Source organism: Lissotriton vulgaris, chromosome 4_1, assembly GCF_964263255.1.
Source record: "Lissotriton vulgaris chromosome 4_1, aLisVul1.2, whole genome shotgun sequence".
In the NCBI taxonomy this organism is placed as follows: domain Eukaryota; kingdom Metazoa; phylum Chordata; class Amphibia; order Caudata; family Salamandridae; genus Lissotriton; species Lissotriton vulgaris.
In genome coordinates this window covers 1,889,257,226-1,889,277,145 of record NC_141691.1, presented here as the reverse complement: position 1 = coordinate 1,889,277,145, position 19,920 = coordinate 1,889,257,226, and the positions used below count along the sequence as shown (strand labels likewise).

The 19,920-nt window shown below is 50.3% G+C and overlaps 1 protein-coding gene across 3 annotated transcripts in view; it reads left to right on the top strand.

Annotated features, from left to right (window-relative positions):
* Window positions 1–19,920, top strand: part of ASAP1 (ArfGAP with SH3 domain, ankyrin repeat and PH domain 1) — a 1,926,573-nt gene that overhangs the window by 1,751,566 nt on the left and 155,087 nt on the right. For all 3 annotated transcript variants that reach the window (XM_086966222.1, XM_086966220.1, XM_086966221.1), the window contains one exon: window positions 16,490–16,548. In XM_086966222.1, coding sequence (XP_086822348.1) covers window positions 16,490–16,548 — 59 coding nt within the window. The remainder of the gene's footprint in view (window positions 1–16,489; window positions 16,549–19,920) is intronic.

Below are 19,920 nucleotides of genomic sequence, written 5' to 3'. Positions count from 1 at the left end.
GCCACTTCTTGCTTGTGGGATTCAGCTGAGTCCCTTCTGTCTGCCATTTCTCGGGAGGGTGCCTGTGTTGATCTGTGGCACCATGTGTCCTTTAGTCTTCACTCTGCTCTGGACATTTCGGAGGTGCTTGGTTGTACCATGGCTTCTTCTGTGGCCCTTCTCCAGCATGCCTGTGTACCCGGAGAACGTTAGGGAACGGCTGGCCGACCTTCCTTTTGATGCCACTCTCTTGTTCCAGGCCCCTGCGGACTCTGCCATTCAGAGGTTTCTGGCGGGGCTTCAGCCTCCTCCTCCTTCTCCCCCTCAGTGACCGGTGAGTCATTCTGGTTTTTGGTAGATCTTCTTCCATTGTGTTCTTGGGCCTTGTAGCGAGTAGCCCCGGTTGTGTGTGTGTTCTGTGTGCTTTTGTGCCTTCCGGTCTTTTTGTGAGGACCTTGGTGCTGTTGGCTGCTGGTCCGGCCCTTTTTGCTTGTGGTTTTGGCTGTTGGTAAGCAGTGTTGACCCTGAGATAGGCCTTCTGTGTTTTCTTCTTGGCTGATTGGCAAGCCGTCTGCAGTTCCTCTGCAGATCTTTTTGTTTGTCCTCTGCTGCTGATACTTTCCTAAGAGGGTTTCCATGTCTTGGGAGGTACCTTGCCCTATGTGGGGTTTTTGATAGCTATTATATAGCTCTGCGGTACAAAAGGGGTGGTGATGGACGGAGCATCCGAACCAATCAAACACTCACCCAGTAAACAGATCTGGGTTTAATCCATCACCGTTCTTTAGCCCACTCTGCCATCCCAGTTCAGACCTGGCTATATGCAAATCAGTCTGACCCTGTGCCTCATGGGAACAGTCCAGCCCGAACTGCCAAGCCATGCCTTCCCTGGACCGGATTCATGTCTGAACTGGGGTGGCAGAGTGGGCTGAAGAACGGTGATGGATTAAACCCAGATCTGTTGACTGGGTGTGAGTGTTTGATTGGTTTGGATGCTCCGTCCATCACCACCCCCTTTTGTACCACTTTGTTCGACGTAAGTTGGCTGGGTATGCTCAGACGTGAGTCCCTTGCTCATTTTGCCACTGGATTCAAGGAAGCCTGGCTGAAGATGGCTATAATGCCAGAAACCGGTCCTAGGAAGCTTGAATCTGGTCCAGGGAAGCCATGGCTTGGCAGTTCGGGCTGGACTGTTCCCATGAGGCACAGGTTCAGACTGATTTGCATATAGCCATGTCTGAACTGGGGTGGCAGAGTGGGCTAAAGAACGGTGATGGATTAAACCCAGATTTGTTGACTAGGTGTGAGTGTTTGATTGGTTCGTATTACATAGCTCTGTCATGTGTTGGGAGGTGTGGTCATCCTTCGGGCCTCTGCTGTCAGTGGCGTCACAGTATGTCGCAGGTGCGATCCTCTATCTATGGTTTTGGAGTGGCTTACTTTGCGCCAAGGTCTGTCCTTCTTCTGGATTGCTGTATCGCTAGCAGGGGCTGGCCTGCTGTTTGTGTTTTGCGTTGTAACTCTGCCTGGTTCCATTTCTTCATGGGCCCGTGTGTGACGGCCCCTCCCGTGGGGTGTGTCCGGGCCCTTCTTGGCCCTCCTGGCCTCTATATTCGGCTGGCGTCTGACTTGTTCCAGGTGCACCCTTCCGTTGTACTGATTCAAAAAGGGGGTGGTGATGAACAGAGTGTCTGAATTAAGCAGACCACTCTTACCCAGTCAAGAGATCAGGGCTTGATCCATCACCGTTATTTAGCTCACTGCATCACCCCAGTTCAGAACCTGGCTATATGCAAATTAGTTTGACCCAGTGCCTCATGGGAACAGGGCAGACCAAACTACCAAGCCAATTCTTCACCGGAAAGGAGACAAGCTTCCGGGGACCGGTTTCTGGCATTTCAGCCGTCGTCGGCCCGGCTTGCTTGAATCCTGGTGGTGCAGTGACCAAGGGACTCATGTCTGAGTATACCCTGCCACACTTATGGTGGCCAAAAACGATTCAGCCGTTGTACTGGCTGCTGGCTGTGCCTGCCATTGCAGACCTCTTATTCTTCTGCACTATTGTGCCTTTTTGCGGCGGCCCCATTCGGTCTTGTCCGTTACCTTTCAGCAGTGTCAGGCTTGGATGCCCTCTTCACTGGGTGTGTTCCTGGTGGGGAGGGAAGCTTGCCTTCGTTCTAGATCTTCTCCTTGGAGTCTCTGGGTAGCTCTTTTTTTTTTGGTGCTCCTCTGCAAAACCTATGCCTCTGGGGCTTGGGGTGCTCTGGCCTCCCTTCGCCTTGTCCTTGTTTTCACCTGCTGGGGGAGGACGGGCCACCTCTTGCTCGTCTTCTCGCATCCCCTCTAGGAATGGTAGTCTTCTGAATGAGGGGGTTCTTTTTTGCCTGGGGGGAGAGGGCTCTGTTCCCTGTCCGGTTGACTCATCCCCTTGGGCCCTGTTTTGAGTCCAGTCTGGTGGGTCCTTTCACAACCCTCCTTCCCTTTGGGTATGGCTAGGGTATCTATTCTACGTTAAGGAATCTGCAGCTAGTAGTCTCTATCATATGTACAAGTTACTTACCCTCGGTAATGATGTTTCTGGTAGAGACAATCGAAATTTGCCTAGCTTACGTAACGGTAAGTTTCAATTATATTAAGGACACGGAGGCGAGGATTATGCTATATCTTCCTTCGCTTTATTAACATAAAGTCTCCACAGCAGCTTAGGAAAAGATATATAATAATAACAAAAATGCTTTAAACGTAAAGCATTGACGGAATGTTCAACAAATCAAACAACAACTCCCAAGAGTCTCTTTGTATAATGATAGTCCATAGTCCTTCCACTCTGTCCATCACCACTATAAATCCGGACTTCTCGTCATCTTCCTCCTCTTTCTTCGCGTAGATCACGCTTAAGCCTCATTGGTCCTGTTTAGCACCCTCGTTGCCTGTCGAAAAAGGAACAGCATCAGCGAGGAGGTCCAGGAAAGCGACAATAAGGCGAGGAGCATTCAGGGACTAATAAGGTATCAACAATGTAAAGGAAAACGCTTTACTTACTGCCATACGGGTGGGTAGAGACACCACTGTAGCCTGGGTGGGATAATCCTCGCCTCCGTGTCCTTAATAGAATTGAAACTTACCGTTACGTAAGCTAGGCGAATTTCGATTCTATGTCAGGACCGGAGGCTTCAGATTATGCTAGTTCAAAGCTTACTTACCACCAACTGGGCCAAATCCACCACCGGCTTAAAATAAAACCTCTTAAAGGTGGAATCCGAGGACCAATCTGCCGCTCGCATCAGGTCCTCCAAACGAGCACCCACCGAGAATGCCTTAGAGGCCATGGCCCCCCTGGCGGAGTGTGCTCCAAAGAGAGAAGTATTGATGCCCGCTTCTTGCATGACGCACCGCACCCACCGAGCAATAGTGGGCGAGGAGACAGCTTTGTGTGGCTTCCGCAGGGCAATCAACAACTGACGCTCGCCCGGAGGGCGTAACTCTAAGGTCAGGTCCTCATACGCTTTGAGGCATTGCACAACACACAACTTAGGAGTGTCAAGAAAAGCTGGATACGAAATGGACCGCGACGACGTTTTAGTGCGTCGGCCCACGGTAAAAGTAACCCCATCCGGGGAAAAAATGCGTGCAGAGACATCCAGCGCGCGCACATCAGAGACGCGTCTACAAGAAACCAAACATAACAACATGGCCAACTTCGCCGACAGCTCCTTAAGAGACAGATAGGAATTGGCCGGCCAAGACAAGAACAAATTCAGAACCAAATTGACGTCCCATAGGACGGAGTACCTGGGTTCAGGAGGCAACGCGAGGCGGATAGCCCGCAGAAGCCGACAAACAAAAGGATGTTCCCCTACCGGGTGGCCATCGATGTTGTCGTGGCCTGCCGAAACCGCCGATCGGATAGCATTGATCGTTCTATAGGCCAAGCCCTTGTCGGCTAAATGCACCAGGAAATTCAGCACGGGAACGAGGCCTGCGACCAAGGGATCCAAACCCCTTCGTAAACACCAACGCATCCACTTAAGCCAAGCGGATCTGTAACGCTTCGTCGTACTATCGGCCCATGCTTTGGAGAGCAAGTGCTCAGCCGACCCCGAAAGGCCTGGGAGCGTCCAGCGTCTCTTGAGAGCCTCCATGCCACGAGGCGGAGAGAGTTCTGCGTGACGAGGGGATGAGGTTCCTGATCCGGATTTGTCAGGAGCAGAGGAAACAGGGGGAGTAGGATTGGAAAATCCCAAGAAAGTTCCAGAAGAACCGGAAACCACACTTGAGACCTCCAGAGTGGCGTAACCAACACCAGCTCCGCTCCCTGGCGGCGTATTTGGGCCGCCGCTCGCATGATCATGGAGAACGGGGGAAACGCAAACGGCTGTTCCCGACTCCAATCCTGCAGAAAGGCGTCCGTGGCCTCCGCTAGAGGGTCCGGCCTCCAGCTGAAAAAACGCGGCAGCTGGTGGTCGAGACGGGACGCAAAGAGATCCACCGAAAAAGGACCCCAGAGAGCTTGTAGCCACCGGAAGACCTCCGGATCCAGTTTCCACTGGCTGGCGTCCCTGAGATGTCTGGAGTGCCAATCCGCCACCTGGTTGGACTGACCCGGCAGATATTCCGCCGTCACCGCAATGTGACGAGACAGGCAATAATCCCAAAACTCCTTCGCCAGGTCCGCCAATGCGCGGGAACGAGGGCCTCCTAGATGGTTCACATAACGAACCGCCGAAATATTGTCCATCCGTAACAGGACACAGGCCTTGACCGAATCCTTGGTCCAAACAATTGATATGCAATCGTTGTTCTTCTGTAGACCAGGCGCCGCCGGTGGAAAAATCCCCGCACCGGGCGCCCCAGCCCGACCTGCTGGCATCGGACTCTATGATCAGGTCCGGAGCTGACCCGAAGATCGTCCGACCATTCCATGCCTCCATGTGAGACAGCCACCATGACATTTCCTCCTTCACTTCGTGCGTGAGGGGGACCCACTGATCGTAACTCATCCCACGGCGCAGATGTTGCGCCTTCAGACGTTGGAGAGCCCTGTAGTGCAGTGGGCCCGGGAAAATCGCCTGGATGGAGGACGAGAGAAGACCCACCACCTTGGCGATATGGCGCAGGGACGTACGATCCCTCGCGATCGTCTGCCGAAGCAGGTGTCGTATCTTTGCGACCTTCCGACCCGGCAGGCTCAAGACCGCCTGCACCGAGTCCACCACGAAACCTAAAAAGGTGATCGTCTGAGTGGGAACCAAAACCGACTTGGAGCCGTTGACCACAAACCCCAGTCTCTGGAGCAGACCGACAGCTTGTCGCAGCTGGCCCGCCAACACCTCCGGGCACTGCCCCATGAGGAGGATGTCGTCCAAGTATACTAACATACGGACCCCCTGACTTCTGAGAAACTCCACTACCGGGTGGAGAACCTTCGTGAAGCACCACGGGGCCGATGAAAGACCGAACGGCAGCGCGGTGAACTCGAACACCTTGCCATCCCATAGGAACTGTAGGAAACGACGATGAGGGGGGTGGATGGGGACGACCAAGTAGGCGTCCTTGAGATCCAGTCTCACCATCCAATCCCGAGGGAGGAGTACGTCTCGAAGGAGGTGGATACCCTCCATTTTGAAATGCCGATTCTTTGAGATTGATCACAGGTCGCTTGCCCCCATCCGTCTTGTCCACTAAAAAGACGTTGCTGAGGAACCCGTGTGGGTGGCGCGTTGATAGACGGATGGCCCCCTTGCGCAGCAAGTCCGAGACCTCCCCGTCTATCAACTGCGCATCGGACTCCGAAAAGACCATTGGGCGCGGGGGCCTCGCTTGCGTGGGCTGGTCGTAAAATTCTATGTGGAACCCTCGTACAGTTTGCAAGACCCAAGCGTCGGCAGTGAGCAATTCCCACTCCCCGTAAAAGCTTGCCAGCCGCCCCCCAATAGGAACTTGATCCAAACAAAGGACACTTACCGGGAGCATTTCCTTGTCCGGAGTTCTTCCTGAACCCTCTGCCGCCAAAGCGTTGCCCTCTGGTGGGGTAGAAGTTGGTATTGTTGGCAGAGGTCTGGTATTGACCTCTTCCGGAGCCTTGTCCTTTATTGTTGGCCTGCTGGCCACGGCCGATCGCGCGGCCCCTACCGCGACCGGCCCCTCCGGAGAAACGCTGGTGAAACACCCTCTTCATGCTGGACTGGGCCTTATCCAGCGACGTGAACGTGTTCACGAACTTGCCCAGTTCCCTGATGAAGGGTTCGCCGAAGAGGCCCCCCTGGGCCACAGCACCCGCCTCCGACGAGGCCAGGTCCCCCAATTTTGGGTCCAATTTGATCAGGAGCGAACGCCGCCTCTCCGTAGACAGGGCACAGTTGGCGTTGCCCAAGAACACTATCACCCTCTGGGCCCAATTCGAAAGCACCTCCGGGGAAATGACGGTGCCATTCGCCCTAGCCTCCTCCGCCATGTCGAGGATCTTCGTGGCGGGCCCAACCGCATCTAACAATTTGTCCTGGCAGGCCCGCCAGGACCGATCGATTCCCTTCCTGGGGTCCTTCATAAATTTCGCCAGGAAGGTGGCCATCTTGGGATCCAATTCCGGGGTCATGGCCACTTTCCCCTCCAAAGTTGGCCGAGGGCACTCCCCACGCAGGCAACCCCTCGCCTCCTTCTCCAGGGGCATGCGCAGCCTGCCCGCTACAAATTTCGCCACGTCTCCCCCGGTGTCCAGGCCGCGGAGCGGGGGTGGACGATCTCGTCCGGGTCCAGCATGCCCGACTCATCACGAGGCATCTCCTTAGCGGAGGGTCCCGGAAGCCAAGATCTGGTCGACTCCCCGTCGTCGTCGGTGTCCGGAGAGTCGTACACCGGAGAGGCGGGGGCCGTAGACACGTCCCCCGAAGCACTAGGGTCTACCAAGGGCGCAGGGGGCACCGCCGTTGCCTTTGCCAGGAAGGCGTCCCGAAGACGCTCAAACGCGCCCCTGTCCACACCTCGGGCCTCCGATGACGGCCCCTCCTTACAAGGCCTCTTCGGGGCGGGTGGCAACCCGCCAGACGTCCCCGGGAGATCGGGGGTCGGAGGTACATGCGCCGATGCCAGCTTCGCGCATTCTTCCACGATGCGGGCGGAAAGGCGGTCTTCCATGGGGCCTACCACCTCCGTCACGCAGCGGTAAATCGAATTGTCCACCGCCTGGTAGAAGTCGTCGTCCTGCAGATAGGGGTAAGGTTCCTCCTCGTAGTCCCCTTCCATCCTAGAACCAAGGGCAAATCTGGGGCACCCTGTAGGGCGGCAGTCGAGATAGAACTCGGATATGGGCAGGCCAACCGGCTGCGATCACGTTTTTGGCCAACAGACGTGGCAGGTGGGCTGCACCAACCCCCAAGCGCGCAGACCCTCCTCGCCGGGACCGGGTCGCCGCACCCCTCAAGCGCGCTAAGCCACACTTTGAATAAAGAGGTGCACAAAGGTCACCCGAAGGTGGTTCACGCGGTCAGAGCCGCAATACAGACCCCAACGGGGCGTCAGAAGCAGGAAAGTACAGACCCGGGGCACCAGGTGTCAGAGGGGTACGCGAGGGCTGGCTCCTGCGCAAGCAGACTCCACGGCGCGGCTCCTGGCACTGCGGAGGCTCGCCAAAGGGTCGGCGAGACGACAGGCCGCCCCCTGGCGGTCTACTCACGCACCGCACTCAAGTGGGAAAGAAAGGTCGCGTAGGAACGAAGAACGTTCCCGCGACCGGGGACTATGTAAGGGAATAAACCATGCAGTGAGTCCCCCAACGATCGTACACAATACAATCAGCAATATTGAAAAAGGAAAAAACATGAGCACTTATCTGGCTGCGGGAGCAGCGAAGAAAGAGGAGGAAGATGACGAGAAGTCCGGATTTATAGTGGTGATGGACAGAGTGGAAGGACTATGGACTATCATTATACAAAGAGACTCTTGGGAGTTGTTGTTTGATTTGTTGAACATTCCGTCAATGCTTTACGTTTAAAGCATTTTTGTTATTATTATATATCTTTTCCTAAGCTGCTGTGGAGACTTTATGTTAATAAAGCGAAGGAAGATATAGCATAATCTGAAGCCTCCGGTCCTGACATAGAATTCTAGCCGCAGATTCCTTCATGACCCACCCTTCCTCCCCGTTTCTGCGAGGACCCTCTGCTTGGGTTTCTGCAGTTGCTCTTCTCTGGGTACCTTGTCTTCTGTGGGTGTCTTCTTTGTTTTCTTTCGGTCAGGCACCCCTCCAGCTGGTTTCTGTTCAGCATGGGGGCCTACCTTGCTCTTTCCCCTCTGTTGTTGGAGTTTCTGCCCCACACATGGTCTTTGTCGTGGGGGGTTCTTTTACCTGTCCTTAGCCTCCTGTTCCCTTCAGATGGCACTGTGGTCCGCTGATGGTTTCCCGCCTTTAACTCCTTCTCCTTTCAGGAGGGTTTCCCCTTTTTGGTAGGGTGATCTTGGATTGGGTTACTTGCTCCTTCGTCCTGGGGTTGTGAGCTTTCCCGTTGTGGTTGTGGTTGCGGACTTTCTTCCTCTTTTTTCTTTTTCTCTCTCTCTCTCTCTTCTGTTGAGGCGCTTTCACATGATTCTGCCTTCAGGATAGCTCTAGCCTTGGCTTGCAGGGATGTTCCACTGAGTGGCGCTTTGCGCTTTCTTGTTATGGCTTTGCTGCTTCAGCCTTCTGGTGCCTTACTGCTACCCGATGCTTTCGCCTTGGCTTGCACGAGTTGTTCCCTGGTGTGGTGCTCTGCTCCTTTTTCTGCTCTGGCCGCTGTTGTCGCTTTCTGGTGTCTTGGGGCGTTAAGTGGTGTGCCTCGCCTTTTATTTCTCTCTATGTGTTCTCTGGTTTTCGCATACTGTTCCGAAGCTCTCCTCAGTTTTGTTGTGATGACTCTGCATTGTGGCTCGGTAAAGTTTTCCAAAGCAAACTGACGTCAGCGCACTGGGGTGGGGCTTATGTGACCTCGCTGACGTCGTGGCCGTGGAGGACTTCGGCCGTAGTCGTGTGGTACCGCCCCCCCCCCCCCGGCGCGCAGTGATGCTGGGCAAGAAAGTTTTCTGGGTCCAGTCTCACACCCGGGGATATTCTACGTTAAGGAATCTGTGGCTAGAATCATCTCTACGAGATACATTATTACTGAAGGTAAGTAACTTGTACTTCTATGCTGTGGTTGTTTCTGAAACCAGGCTGAGTAGTGTTGAGGAGTTGGTGGTCCTTGAGGTATTTGGTGGTAGTAGGGAGATTGGTTTGTAGTTGTAGAACGGTACACAGAAGGTTTTTCAGCAAAGGGAGGACAGTTGTGTCTTTCCCAGTATTAGTGAAGGTCACAGAAGAGGTGGAGGCATTCAGAATGGATGTGAGTGCAGCTTAAATAGGTTGCAGTCCTCTGGAGTAGCCAGTATGGTCAGGGGTCCCATAATGCCCCTGAATGGGTGGACCTCATGGGGACAGCGGTTTCTTCTGGCGCACGGGCATCTAGAAAGCTAAGGCAGTTCAAAAGAGAACACTTTTAAGGTTGGAGTTTGCTGTGAATCCAGATCTGCTGCTCATTGGCAAAGAAAAATCGCTTGAAGGAATCCAAAACCATTCCACTAAGTCAAAGTCTTCAATAGTGGGCTTGGCTACTGGGATACAGGTGGTATGTAAATCTGCCACATGGGCTACCCTCCAGGTGTTTGCCAAGCACTGTTGTTTGGATTCTGAGGGGTGAAGGTATGGCCATTTCACTTGTTTGATCCTAAAGAATTTCCTCGTTTTCATTTCCCCAACTTCCCCCTCCTAAAGGGAGCATGGCTTGGGAATCTATTCATAGGTGAGAAATCTGTATGTAAAAATGTCCATCAGAAGAAAAAGTTACTTACCTTGATAGTAATCTTTCTGTTTCTGAATCGATGTCGAATCTGGCTTCGTTGGCACTAGCACTACATTTTACAGTGACGCTGATTGCAGATCCCAAACTGGCTTCAGCTAGGGTAGGCGCAATGATTCACTATACAATTGCAAAGGCGCACACCAAGTTTGAGGATAGCTTTCCTCTTTTCCTCTTGCCTCAAGGGCAGTATTTTCAGAGAAAGGAGTTCCTCTTTTCCCCTCATCTTGATGCTCTTCAAGATCTTTAGCATGTCCCCCCGCAATGAAGATGGTAACGAGGAGGCAGACCAGTTGCTCTTCCTCATTACACTGAGACTGGCCTGTATCTTGATCATCAAATGCCAGTGGTTTGGATACTCCACCTACGTTTCTCACGATCTAATGGTTTCTTACGATTAGAGCCTATGGTACACCTTGAATTAATCCACGAACAAGAGGAGGTGATACATCAATCAGAAATAAATAACGAGTGAACGGCAAAGAAATTTAATTTAATGAATAAATAAAGAACGAAAAACATAAATCCCAAGAAATAAGGGAAGAAAAAAGCTATTGAATGAATTCATACAGAGACAGAAACTTTGGGTCTTGATAAAGATGGTATGACAAACTTGAAGCCATCGAAAAGCGTTGACGCTGTTGAAAATACAATTTATAGGACTGACACAAACGGTTTAAATACTGATTGGATCAATGTATTAACTGCAGTGTCATTGAATCCATTTTGATGTACATTTGTATTTGACAAGAATTGTGTCTTATATCTGTGTCTGTCTCTATTATGCTTGTCATAATTGTAATGTGTTGGTAATCAATTTCCCCGTGAATTGTATGTGTTTTTTAATATATGAAGTGAGAATTTGTTTTATTGTTCTGTTATTGTGATGCTTTATGCAGTTTTTTCTTCTGTACAATGGAATCTGAACAAAAATATTTTTATAATAAAGTGTTTCTATAACATATTGAATATAGTATTCAATATTTGTATATAGTTTTAATCACTGTATTGAAACATTCTTGATTGTTGGGTCAAGGGAATCCTGTTTTCTTCTGTTTTTGTTACTTACAGGCCTTTTTTTGACACCTTTTCGCATCCAGGAACTGTGTGTTTGTTGCCCCTTGCGGGCCTCAACCCGTGCCGGTCCTGCTCGCGACAGATGTCAGCGACCGGCCCTCACGACGTCTGTATGTGGTGCTTGGGAAAGCACCATGACTCCGTGGAGTGCGCCTCTTGCCGCCAGCTGCGGCCGAAATCCCTGCGGGAACGCCGCCCGCCTGATGCTGCTGTCTGCCCGAATGCCTTGCACGGACCCCTTGCGATGCAGGTCTTCTTCTCCAGCAGAGCCGTCATCTCAGCGCCAGTCCTCACGGGAGCTCGTTCTTGTTCAGGGCAGGTCCCCGGACCGTCGCCGTCATTCGCCTACCTCAGGTAAGCATTTGTCTCCTCCCACCCCCCTCTCCCTGGCGTGCCTCCGGGCCCCAAAGGGGGAGAGGGACTCAGGTTGGGACACCGCTGGTGGGTTTCCCCTCAGCTCCAACCTAGTGCCCTGACTCTGACACCAGGGTCGCCGCAACGTCAGGATACGGCCCTTCCATAGCGCTGTCGCACAGCCTTCCGAGGCTCCCTACAGCATCGCTGGGGGTGGCTGCGGCACGGTGCACAACACCGCTTTGGGGACTCTCTCTCGCAGGTTTCCATTTTGGAGAATGTTGAGTCGAAGCCGGTCCAATTCCGAGCAGTCGAGGCCTTTTTGGAGATCGCCAACGCCGGCTCAACTCGGACAGTCAGGACGGGAAACAACATTTACAACGCAACTTTTACAACGCACTACCATTACAACGAAACTTTTACAACGCAACATCCATTACAACGCATGCCATTACAACGCAACCATTACAACGCATGACACTACAACGCATACCACTACAACGCATGTCATTACTACGCAGTCATTACAACGCATACCGTTACAACGCATAGCATTACAACACATAGTACCCTTACACTATCCAACACTTACCCTACTGTTGCACCCCCCTGGAGTTAGAATAGTAATTTTTACCCCTACACTATCCAACACTTACCCTACCGTTGCACCCCCCTGGAGTTAGAATAGTATTTTTTACCCCTACACTATCCAACACTTACCCTACTGTTGCACCCCCCTGGAGTTAGAATAGTAGTTTTTATCCCTACACTATCCAACACTTACCCTACTGTTGCACCTCCCTGGAGTTAGAATAGTAATTTTTACCCCTACACTAACCAATACTTAGCTTACATGCAATGTAATATTCTGCATTGTAATGATATGCGCTGTAAAGGTAGTATGCGTTGTAATGGAATGCGTTGTAAAGGTAGTTTTAAAAAATTTGTTGCAATGGCATGCGTTGTCATGGAATGCGTTGTAATGGATGTTGGTTGTAAAAAATGTGTTGTAAAGGTATGCGTTGTAAAAGTATGCGTTGTAACGTCAACATCCGGTCAGGACCTTTTCGGAAGTCGCCAACGCCAGCCCCACTCGAGGATTCGGGACCTTTTCAGAGGTCGCCCGCTCGACTCAGGCGGTCGGGCCTTTTCGGAGGTCGCCGACTCTAGCTACACTCCGCCAGTCGGGGCCTTTTTAGAGGTCTCCGACGCCGGCTCAATGTCGCCTCGATGCCGGTACCGTCTCCAGCTTTATTGGTGGAGGGTGTGGTCCCGGTGGGTTCACCACCCCCTGAGTCATTTCACTGCTCTCCAGTGCAGGCGCCAGTGGAGCATTGCCCTACTCATTCTGCTGCTGAGCCTCTATTAAGTGGCCGGTTTAGCTTGCGTCCATCACCTATTGATGACTTGCTCACGGGGGCTAGTGGGACATTCGTCAGGGCTCTTTGGAGGGCTGCAGATATTTTAAGGATGTAGCCGCCCTCAGTCTCTAGTCCTTCGGAGCCTTTGCTGGTTATTTTCCACCAGGGCGCGGGGAACATGGAACCATTGTTACCTTTTGCGGAGTCATTGTTTGACATCCTTCTCGGTACGTGGGAACGCCCTCCTCGGGCGACCCCTTGGATTGTGCTGTGGCACATCGCCATCGGCCAGCTCCCACCTGTTTGACCCTCCATCCTGGAGCTGGAGGACTTGTGCTTCAGGCAGCTCTCTCTGGGACTCCTGTTCCGTTGCTTCCTCCCACTCGAGAGTCTCTGTGGTTGTAGTCATATGGTCACAATGTGTTTGCATCCACCAGCTCAGGACTCGGGTCCCTCAACAGGTTGTGTGTATTCGCTCAGGCTCAATTTGCCCTTTAGAACGCTGTTGAACGGCTCCTGCCCTCCCTCCATGCCGGAGAACTCTTGTGCCGATGTGGTCCGCTAATCCGTGATGGCCCTGATATGGGGCACTTTTCAATTTCGGTCTGCCATGGACACCACAGACTCTGTGGGCCGTACTATGGCTAGGTCGGTTGCCATACGCCACCACACATGGTTGCGTGCTGACGTTTTCCCAGAGTATGTTCAGGAGGGGCTACCATTTGATGGGTGCCTCCTGTATATGTATCTTCCTCGGTTTTAATCTTTGTGGGGGATTTTTGGTTTTGTGACCATCATGTTCTGGGTTGTGTGGCTGCTCAGCCGTGTTGTTTACTTATTCTGGGACAGCTGGTTAAGCTGTGTTTACCTTTACTATGAGCCTCTGCCTACGAGCTTGTCTCAAGAGGGACCCTTCTTTTGCATGGTTGTGCCTTACCCTATGTGATGTATTTGTTGGCAATCACATTGCTACTCTTCCTTGCCCAGGAACTTTTGGACGCAAGGTGACTCTTCCTATTGTTGGACGATGTTTCCTATGGTGAGATCTATAGGATTGGTTTCTCTCCAAGGGTCACCATTGGTTGTCTACGATTGGTCCGTAATACACCCCGCCTCCATAGTGGGTTTTGTCAACCTGGTGTGTTCCAACAACCGCGTTGTGCACATCTTGCCTGTCTTTCGGTGGACATGCGCCCTTAGGGGTCTACCCTGGCACAGTCTCCTGTTCCTGGCGGGACATGGGGTCCTGTTTGTCCCTTCCTGTCCTGTGCATATTTCTAGTTCTCAAGCAATGGCTCCGGTCTATGCCTTTCTGCCACTGGATCTGTGCTGCACCTCTGATGTTTTTCTGGATGTGAGTTCTTTTCCCATTCTGGCACAGGTGCTTCTTTAGGTAGCATTACTGTGTGTGTATTCTTCTCGACGTTTTCCATTTTGGTAGACAGTGTCGGTCTTTGGCGGTGTTGGCTTTTGGCGCCAGGCTTCTGTCTGTGCCTTCATCCTCTCCTTTATGAGCAGTCTTGTGGTCTATGTTTCCGCTGTCTCATGGGTATCGCCATTCCTGTCTTTGTGGATATATCGTGGATCCTACACGTCACTGGGGTGCCCGCATGCTAAGTGTTTTTGCCTTGGTGTCAGCCATTCTTGTGTACACATTCCTTCAGGATAGTGTCCTCTATGTGTTCTTAGCCTTTCAGGTTGTTCACTCACAGTGGTGCCTTTTAATTAATTTGGCTGCATGCCTACCTCCTGAGCTTTTGCTCATAGGCTCTGGGCTCAGCCCTGCCACTGTTGTCACATGTCGTAGGCAGGACACATTAATGTGTTTTTTCTTACACCCACCGGCCTCACACTGCAGCTCCAGTTCTGGGGTGGACAGTCTCCAACTGTGGCTTCCACTGTGGTGTGTGTTCGGGCGGTATGCTCTACCGTTGTCATGTTGTTGTGACCCTTGGAACTTCGTTCCTCTTGGAATATAGGGACCGATGCTTGGATCCTTCTAGAAAGACTTGCTGCATTGTTTCTTACTTTGCACAGTACTTTCTAGTTCTATTTTCCTTTCCTCTGTGTCTGGGTGAGAGAGTTCTCACACCGTCCCTCGTCAGATTCGGTGTCTTTACCATCCCTTGTTAATACTCCTTAAGGTTGGTCATGGGTCTGATGCCCATTGTCCTGGCATTGCGGTTTCTACCATTTTTCGTCAGCAGTTGACAAATATGTTGCCCTGGAACTTGGTGGTTGTTTCGCAGACCCGCCCCTTATGGGGTATGGCTTTGGTATCTATTCTAAGTTAAGGAATCTGCGGCTAGATGTCTCTTATCAGATGGAAGAGTTACTTACCTTTGGTAACGATATATCTGGTAGGGACACAGTCTAGCTGCAGGTTCCTTAATGCCCGTCCATCCTCCACGCTGTGCGAAGACCTTTTCATATGGTGTTTTTCCACATAGCCCCACTTTGTGGTGGCCTTGGTCTTCCGGAGGTGTGCTCTTGCACCTCACTCTGGGGTGTGTTGTTCTGCGTGGGGCCCTTCGGACTCCCCTCCATCCTAGTGTTTGGTTGGTGGCGTGTTCTCGCACCATCCTTTGCGCAGGGGGTGTGGTTCGACTTTCGAGCCCTTTGGCTCTCCACTCCGTCCACATTTTAATGTGGTTCAGCTCTATACTTTTTACCTCCTTCTCATGTTGTTCCACCTGTGCTCCTCACGTGTGGAGTTATGTTTTTAATACCCTCTCACTGCCCACACGTATGCCTCCTTCTTTCTCTGGAAGTCGGATGGGTTGGGTTCTCTTTGGTGCTACAGTCCTTAAATCTCTGGAGGGTGTGTGTAGTGAACTTTCTAGTGGTCGTTCACTTCTAGTCACTTGTCTTGCAACATGTTACTTCAATATTGTGGTTCTTTAATTTCCCTCCTGTGGTGACAAGCTGTGCCTGACTTGTCATGTCTTTCGTGCCTCAGTTGTTGCCCCCTCGAGGTGGGGCACGGCTTGGCACTTTGTTCGGCCCTTGCTCGCCGCACGTACTCTGAGCTTCTTTCGGTCCCTCCGGGTACAGGGTGATTTTTCAACGATTTTGTTCTTTTTTAACACACTGTTCCTATGCTATCGCAGTTCTGTGCATGACTCCGTGTTGTGGCCCGGAAAAGTTTCCTGCAGAAAACTGACGTCAGCACGCCGGGAGTGGCTTATATTGCTCCATTGAAGTCACTTCCGTGGACGATGTCAGGACGGAGCGACGCCGCCTCCCGTCGTGCAGAGGTATTACTATGGAAAAAGGATTTCCCGGATCTAGTCTGACCCTGGGGATATATCTCGTTACCGAAGGTAAGTAGATCTTCCATTTATTTTATTGTCATTATCCTTAAAAGCATTACTTAAAAGTTAGTTAAATTGTCACGTTTCAAAAGGAACAAAGTTTGCAAAGATAATTTTGCCCACAAGTATTTTCCTACATTTTGAAGGTAAGATAACCATGAACTATGTGTAAGAAAATGTTTTTTTTTTTGTGTGACATATTTTCAACACATTTACAAAAAAATATGACAAAAGCTTTTATGATGTGGTGTTATTCGAATCCAAGTATTTTATGTATAAGTTGGTGTTAGGTGACTAAAAGGTTCATTCAAACTCTAGCACACATGTAGATATTCCTTGGAATGTGTATTTTGTGAGAAGTTATTTCTAACAAACGATGTAATGATCTCCTGAAACATGTGTTGAGTATTTTAAGATATTTTTGTGGCACATAACCTCATAAATATTTAAAACAGAGCTATGTGTTGATACCTCAATTATATGAATTTTGGCTTGCAATTAAATGTAACAAGGGTTTTTTATTTTTTCAATTAATTAGCACTGGGCCCTCAAAGACTGCTCTAGGCCCCAGAGTTCTTCCTAAACTACCTCAAAAAGGTAAGAATTGTGTTCTCAGTTGTAACTTATATATTAGGTGTGCCCATCTGAAACAGTTTTGTTTCACATGTTTGCATTGAACCCTTGAAACTAAAACATTGATATATATTATTTTTGATGACCCTTTGCATGAACATGAGTAAAATGGCAAAGGTACATTGCAGGTTTTACTGTAGGATTACATTTAAATACATATATGCACAACTTTGTACAAAGTGGTTTTGCAGATGAATAAACCGTTCTGTTCCTACTTTTCCAGCTAGAGGCTTGAGGGTTTTAAGGCCCTAATCGATATTCTTCCTCTGTTATATATACATAATAAATGTTCATTCTTCAGTAAACTGCTGTAAATTTCTGGTGCGATATTTGATATTCTGTTTAAGACTCTGGTTTTATCGTTCAGAGCTACACATGGCCAAGGACTTTATTACCGTAGGAGGCGGTTCTCCATGTTTGTCCCCAACCGCCCAATCAGTGCCAACTGGCTCTCCCACGCTTCCAGCGGGCTCGCTTAGGCAGACAATCTATCTCGGTTAAAGCAGCAAGGGCTTGGAATGCACTTCCTTTGCTACTTCGCGCCACTCAGGACCTCCATCTTTTTAAAAAAGCACTAAAAGCACATCTTTTTACCATGTCACTTTAACCTTCATTTTCATTCCTTATGTCTCTCTGCATGAGCTCGCGCCTAGGACACCCGAGAGTATTTGAGCGCGTTATAAAACCTCATATAACATAACATAACATATGCAGGCAAGCTCAAGGACTACTTTTTTACTGTGTTTTTTTTGCATTATTAATGTTGACTCCTATCTAGTCCCCTGACACTGGTCATCAATAGTTGGCTGTAGTACTTTCGGTTTGCGTTAAAACTTATGTTTAAATTCTGTGTCTGAGAGACATTTTCCTGAGCTATTACAGCAGCTAACTGCCTTTTTGTTGGAAAATATTTTACGGTCTCTGACCTGAATACCTTTCCTACTTAAGGGAACATTTTCTGAATATATAAATATTTTGCTGGGTACTTCTGAACGCATATTCCTCACCTTTTGAATGCCACCACACCGGATCTGGAACTTTTTGAGCAACTGCTCCAGCACACTGGCAGCTGACACTTTCGGACGATGGAACTAGGTGGTGGCAACACACTTCGGGTGTGGGGCACGGAGTAGTATATAGGGTGTAATCCCTGCGCGCTGACATCAGTTCCGTTCTTCAGCACCCTTCGACAAGGATCCGGAGCTTGGCCCACAAAGCTTTTCTCTGCCATTTAGTGAATCCAATATTCTTCTCTTAACAGTGTGCTAGGGGAAATGCCTCACCTGAAGACTACAGGCCTCAATTTGCGCTGTTACTGCAGGAAACAGATGTTGGTCAAGGAGAAACTTGAAGTTTACTTGTGGTGTCTAGAGTTCACACATGACATAAATGCTCCTTGATGTGCACGAAGACCTGTGTGTTTCCTAGCTCAAGAAACTTGTCATATTGTGTTCCTAGCCATTTAGTCTTTCCCATTCCAATTATCTGGGCCCCTCCTCATCCAACTCCCAGTTCCATTTCAATTCAGCGTTGGGTAAGTCTGAGGTGAAGTCTAAATAGAGGTCCCGGCATAAACATAAAAAGACTACTTAATCCTGGTCTCGCTCTATGCTGTGTAGCATCTACCTCGCATGGCCTGGCATCCTGCTTTTTGTCATATGGTGCGTCTTTTGATGCCAGCCCTTTCTGGGTTGTTCGTGCCAATAAGGAGTTGCCGTGGGCCTCTCTGTTGTACGTTGTTATGGCCTTTCGGCTTATTCCCTAGTAGTTTTCTCCACTTCCCCGCTGCTTCTGCACAGGGTTTTCTAAGTTTTGCTGCTATACTTGATGTGGCGAACTCGTGCAGCCGGATCTCCTTAGACTCCGCTCTTCCTAGCGTCTAGGACTTGTCCGTTGGTCCTGACTACTCCATTGTTAGGCTTGTCTTTTCTTCTAATTTTCCTGCGAGGGGACTGTTCTCTCTTCCGGACCAGAGGCAGACGCTGCTTATAGCTTGGACTAGTTCCACTTTCCGTATAGCTGCGGGTACTTTTGAGCATACCCTAGTCCCTAGGTTTGGCCGGGTTTCAGCATCCTCCTGAGGCTGTTTCTGCGCAATGGTCTTCCTAATGTCTTGTGCTGTCTTTCCTGCCTTGGTATTGGCCCTATCTTCTTAGCTCACCAGATCTTCTCTGGTGTTTGTGGCCCGTTGCCTTATTGCTATTGTGCGCATCTCAGATGTTTCTGCTGTCTTGCTTCCTGGTGCTCTTCTGTTATGGTACTACAGGCACCCTCTGGCCGTGTATGAGTGTCCTTCTGGTTGTGTATGGGCATCCTTTCCTTGCTCTCACACGTCTGGCTGGCGAGGGTCTCAGCAGTACTCTTCCTCTGTTGTACATGCGGGGGCGGTATGCGTTTTCTCCACTGTACCACTTACCAGTATTTTGGATCCATAGGTTCAGTTCTACTTCTTGTGAGGTGCTGAACTTCTTTTTCATGCCAGTTTCTTTACTGGGTGTGTTTTTGTTCCATATCGGCCCTCGCTGGGCAGGGGTCAGTACCCTGCTGCCTTTGTATCTTTACGGTAGCAGGTTCAACAATGTTTTACGCTGTACGAGTTGTTTAGCTGGGGCTATCTCTTGCTTCCTGTGAACACCTATGGACCTGCTGATCCTTCATGCCCCTTTGCTCGTCTTCTTTCGAAGTTTGACATTTTTTGCTCAGGCACAAGCATTCTGGCTTGGTGCGTTTCTCCTCTCATCCCCTCTACATATGAGGGTTTTCGTGTTATTCTGGATGGGCTGTGGTGCCCTAGCCTCCCCTTAATTCCCACTCTCTTCAGAGCATAGGAGTCTAGTGGTTGGCTGTGCTGCCATTTCAGTCCCCACTGTGTTTCTCCCTTTGGTTGACGACACTTTTTGGTCATGTTTTTGGCGGCTAGGTTCTCTCTGGACCTTAGTGGAGTTCAGTCGCAGTCCTGCATCCTCTAGGGGTATGGCTTTGGTATCTATTCTAAGTTAAGGAGTCTGCGGCTAGACGTCTCTATCAGATGAACAAGTTACTTACCTTCGGTAACGATGTATCTGGTAGAGACATAGTCTAGCCGCAGATTCCTTAACGCCCGCCCATCCTCCCCGTCCTGCGACAACCTTTTCAGGTTGGGCTTCTTGCCTTTGCCTCCCTTTGGGTGGCTTAATTCCTCTGCAGGGTGACGTCTTCTCTTCACTCCGACTCACAAGGCTACATTCTGTTTCGTGGCTCTGCTCTACACATTCTTTTGATTGGACGGTATGCTCATATGCAATGTGTCCGTTACAACCCTTACCCTGGGTGGTCCGATGTGGGTCTACTTTTTCT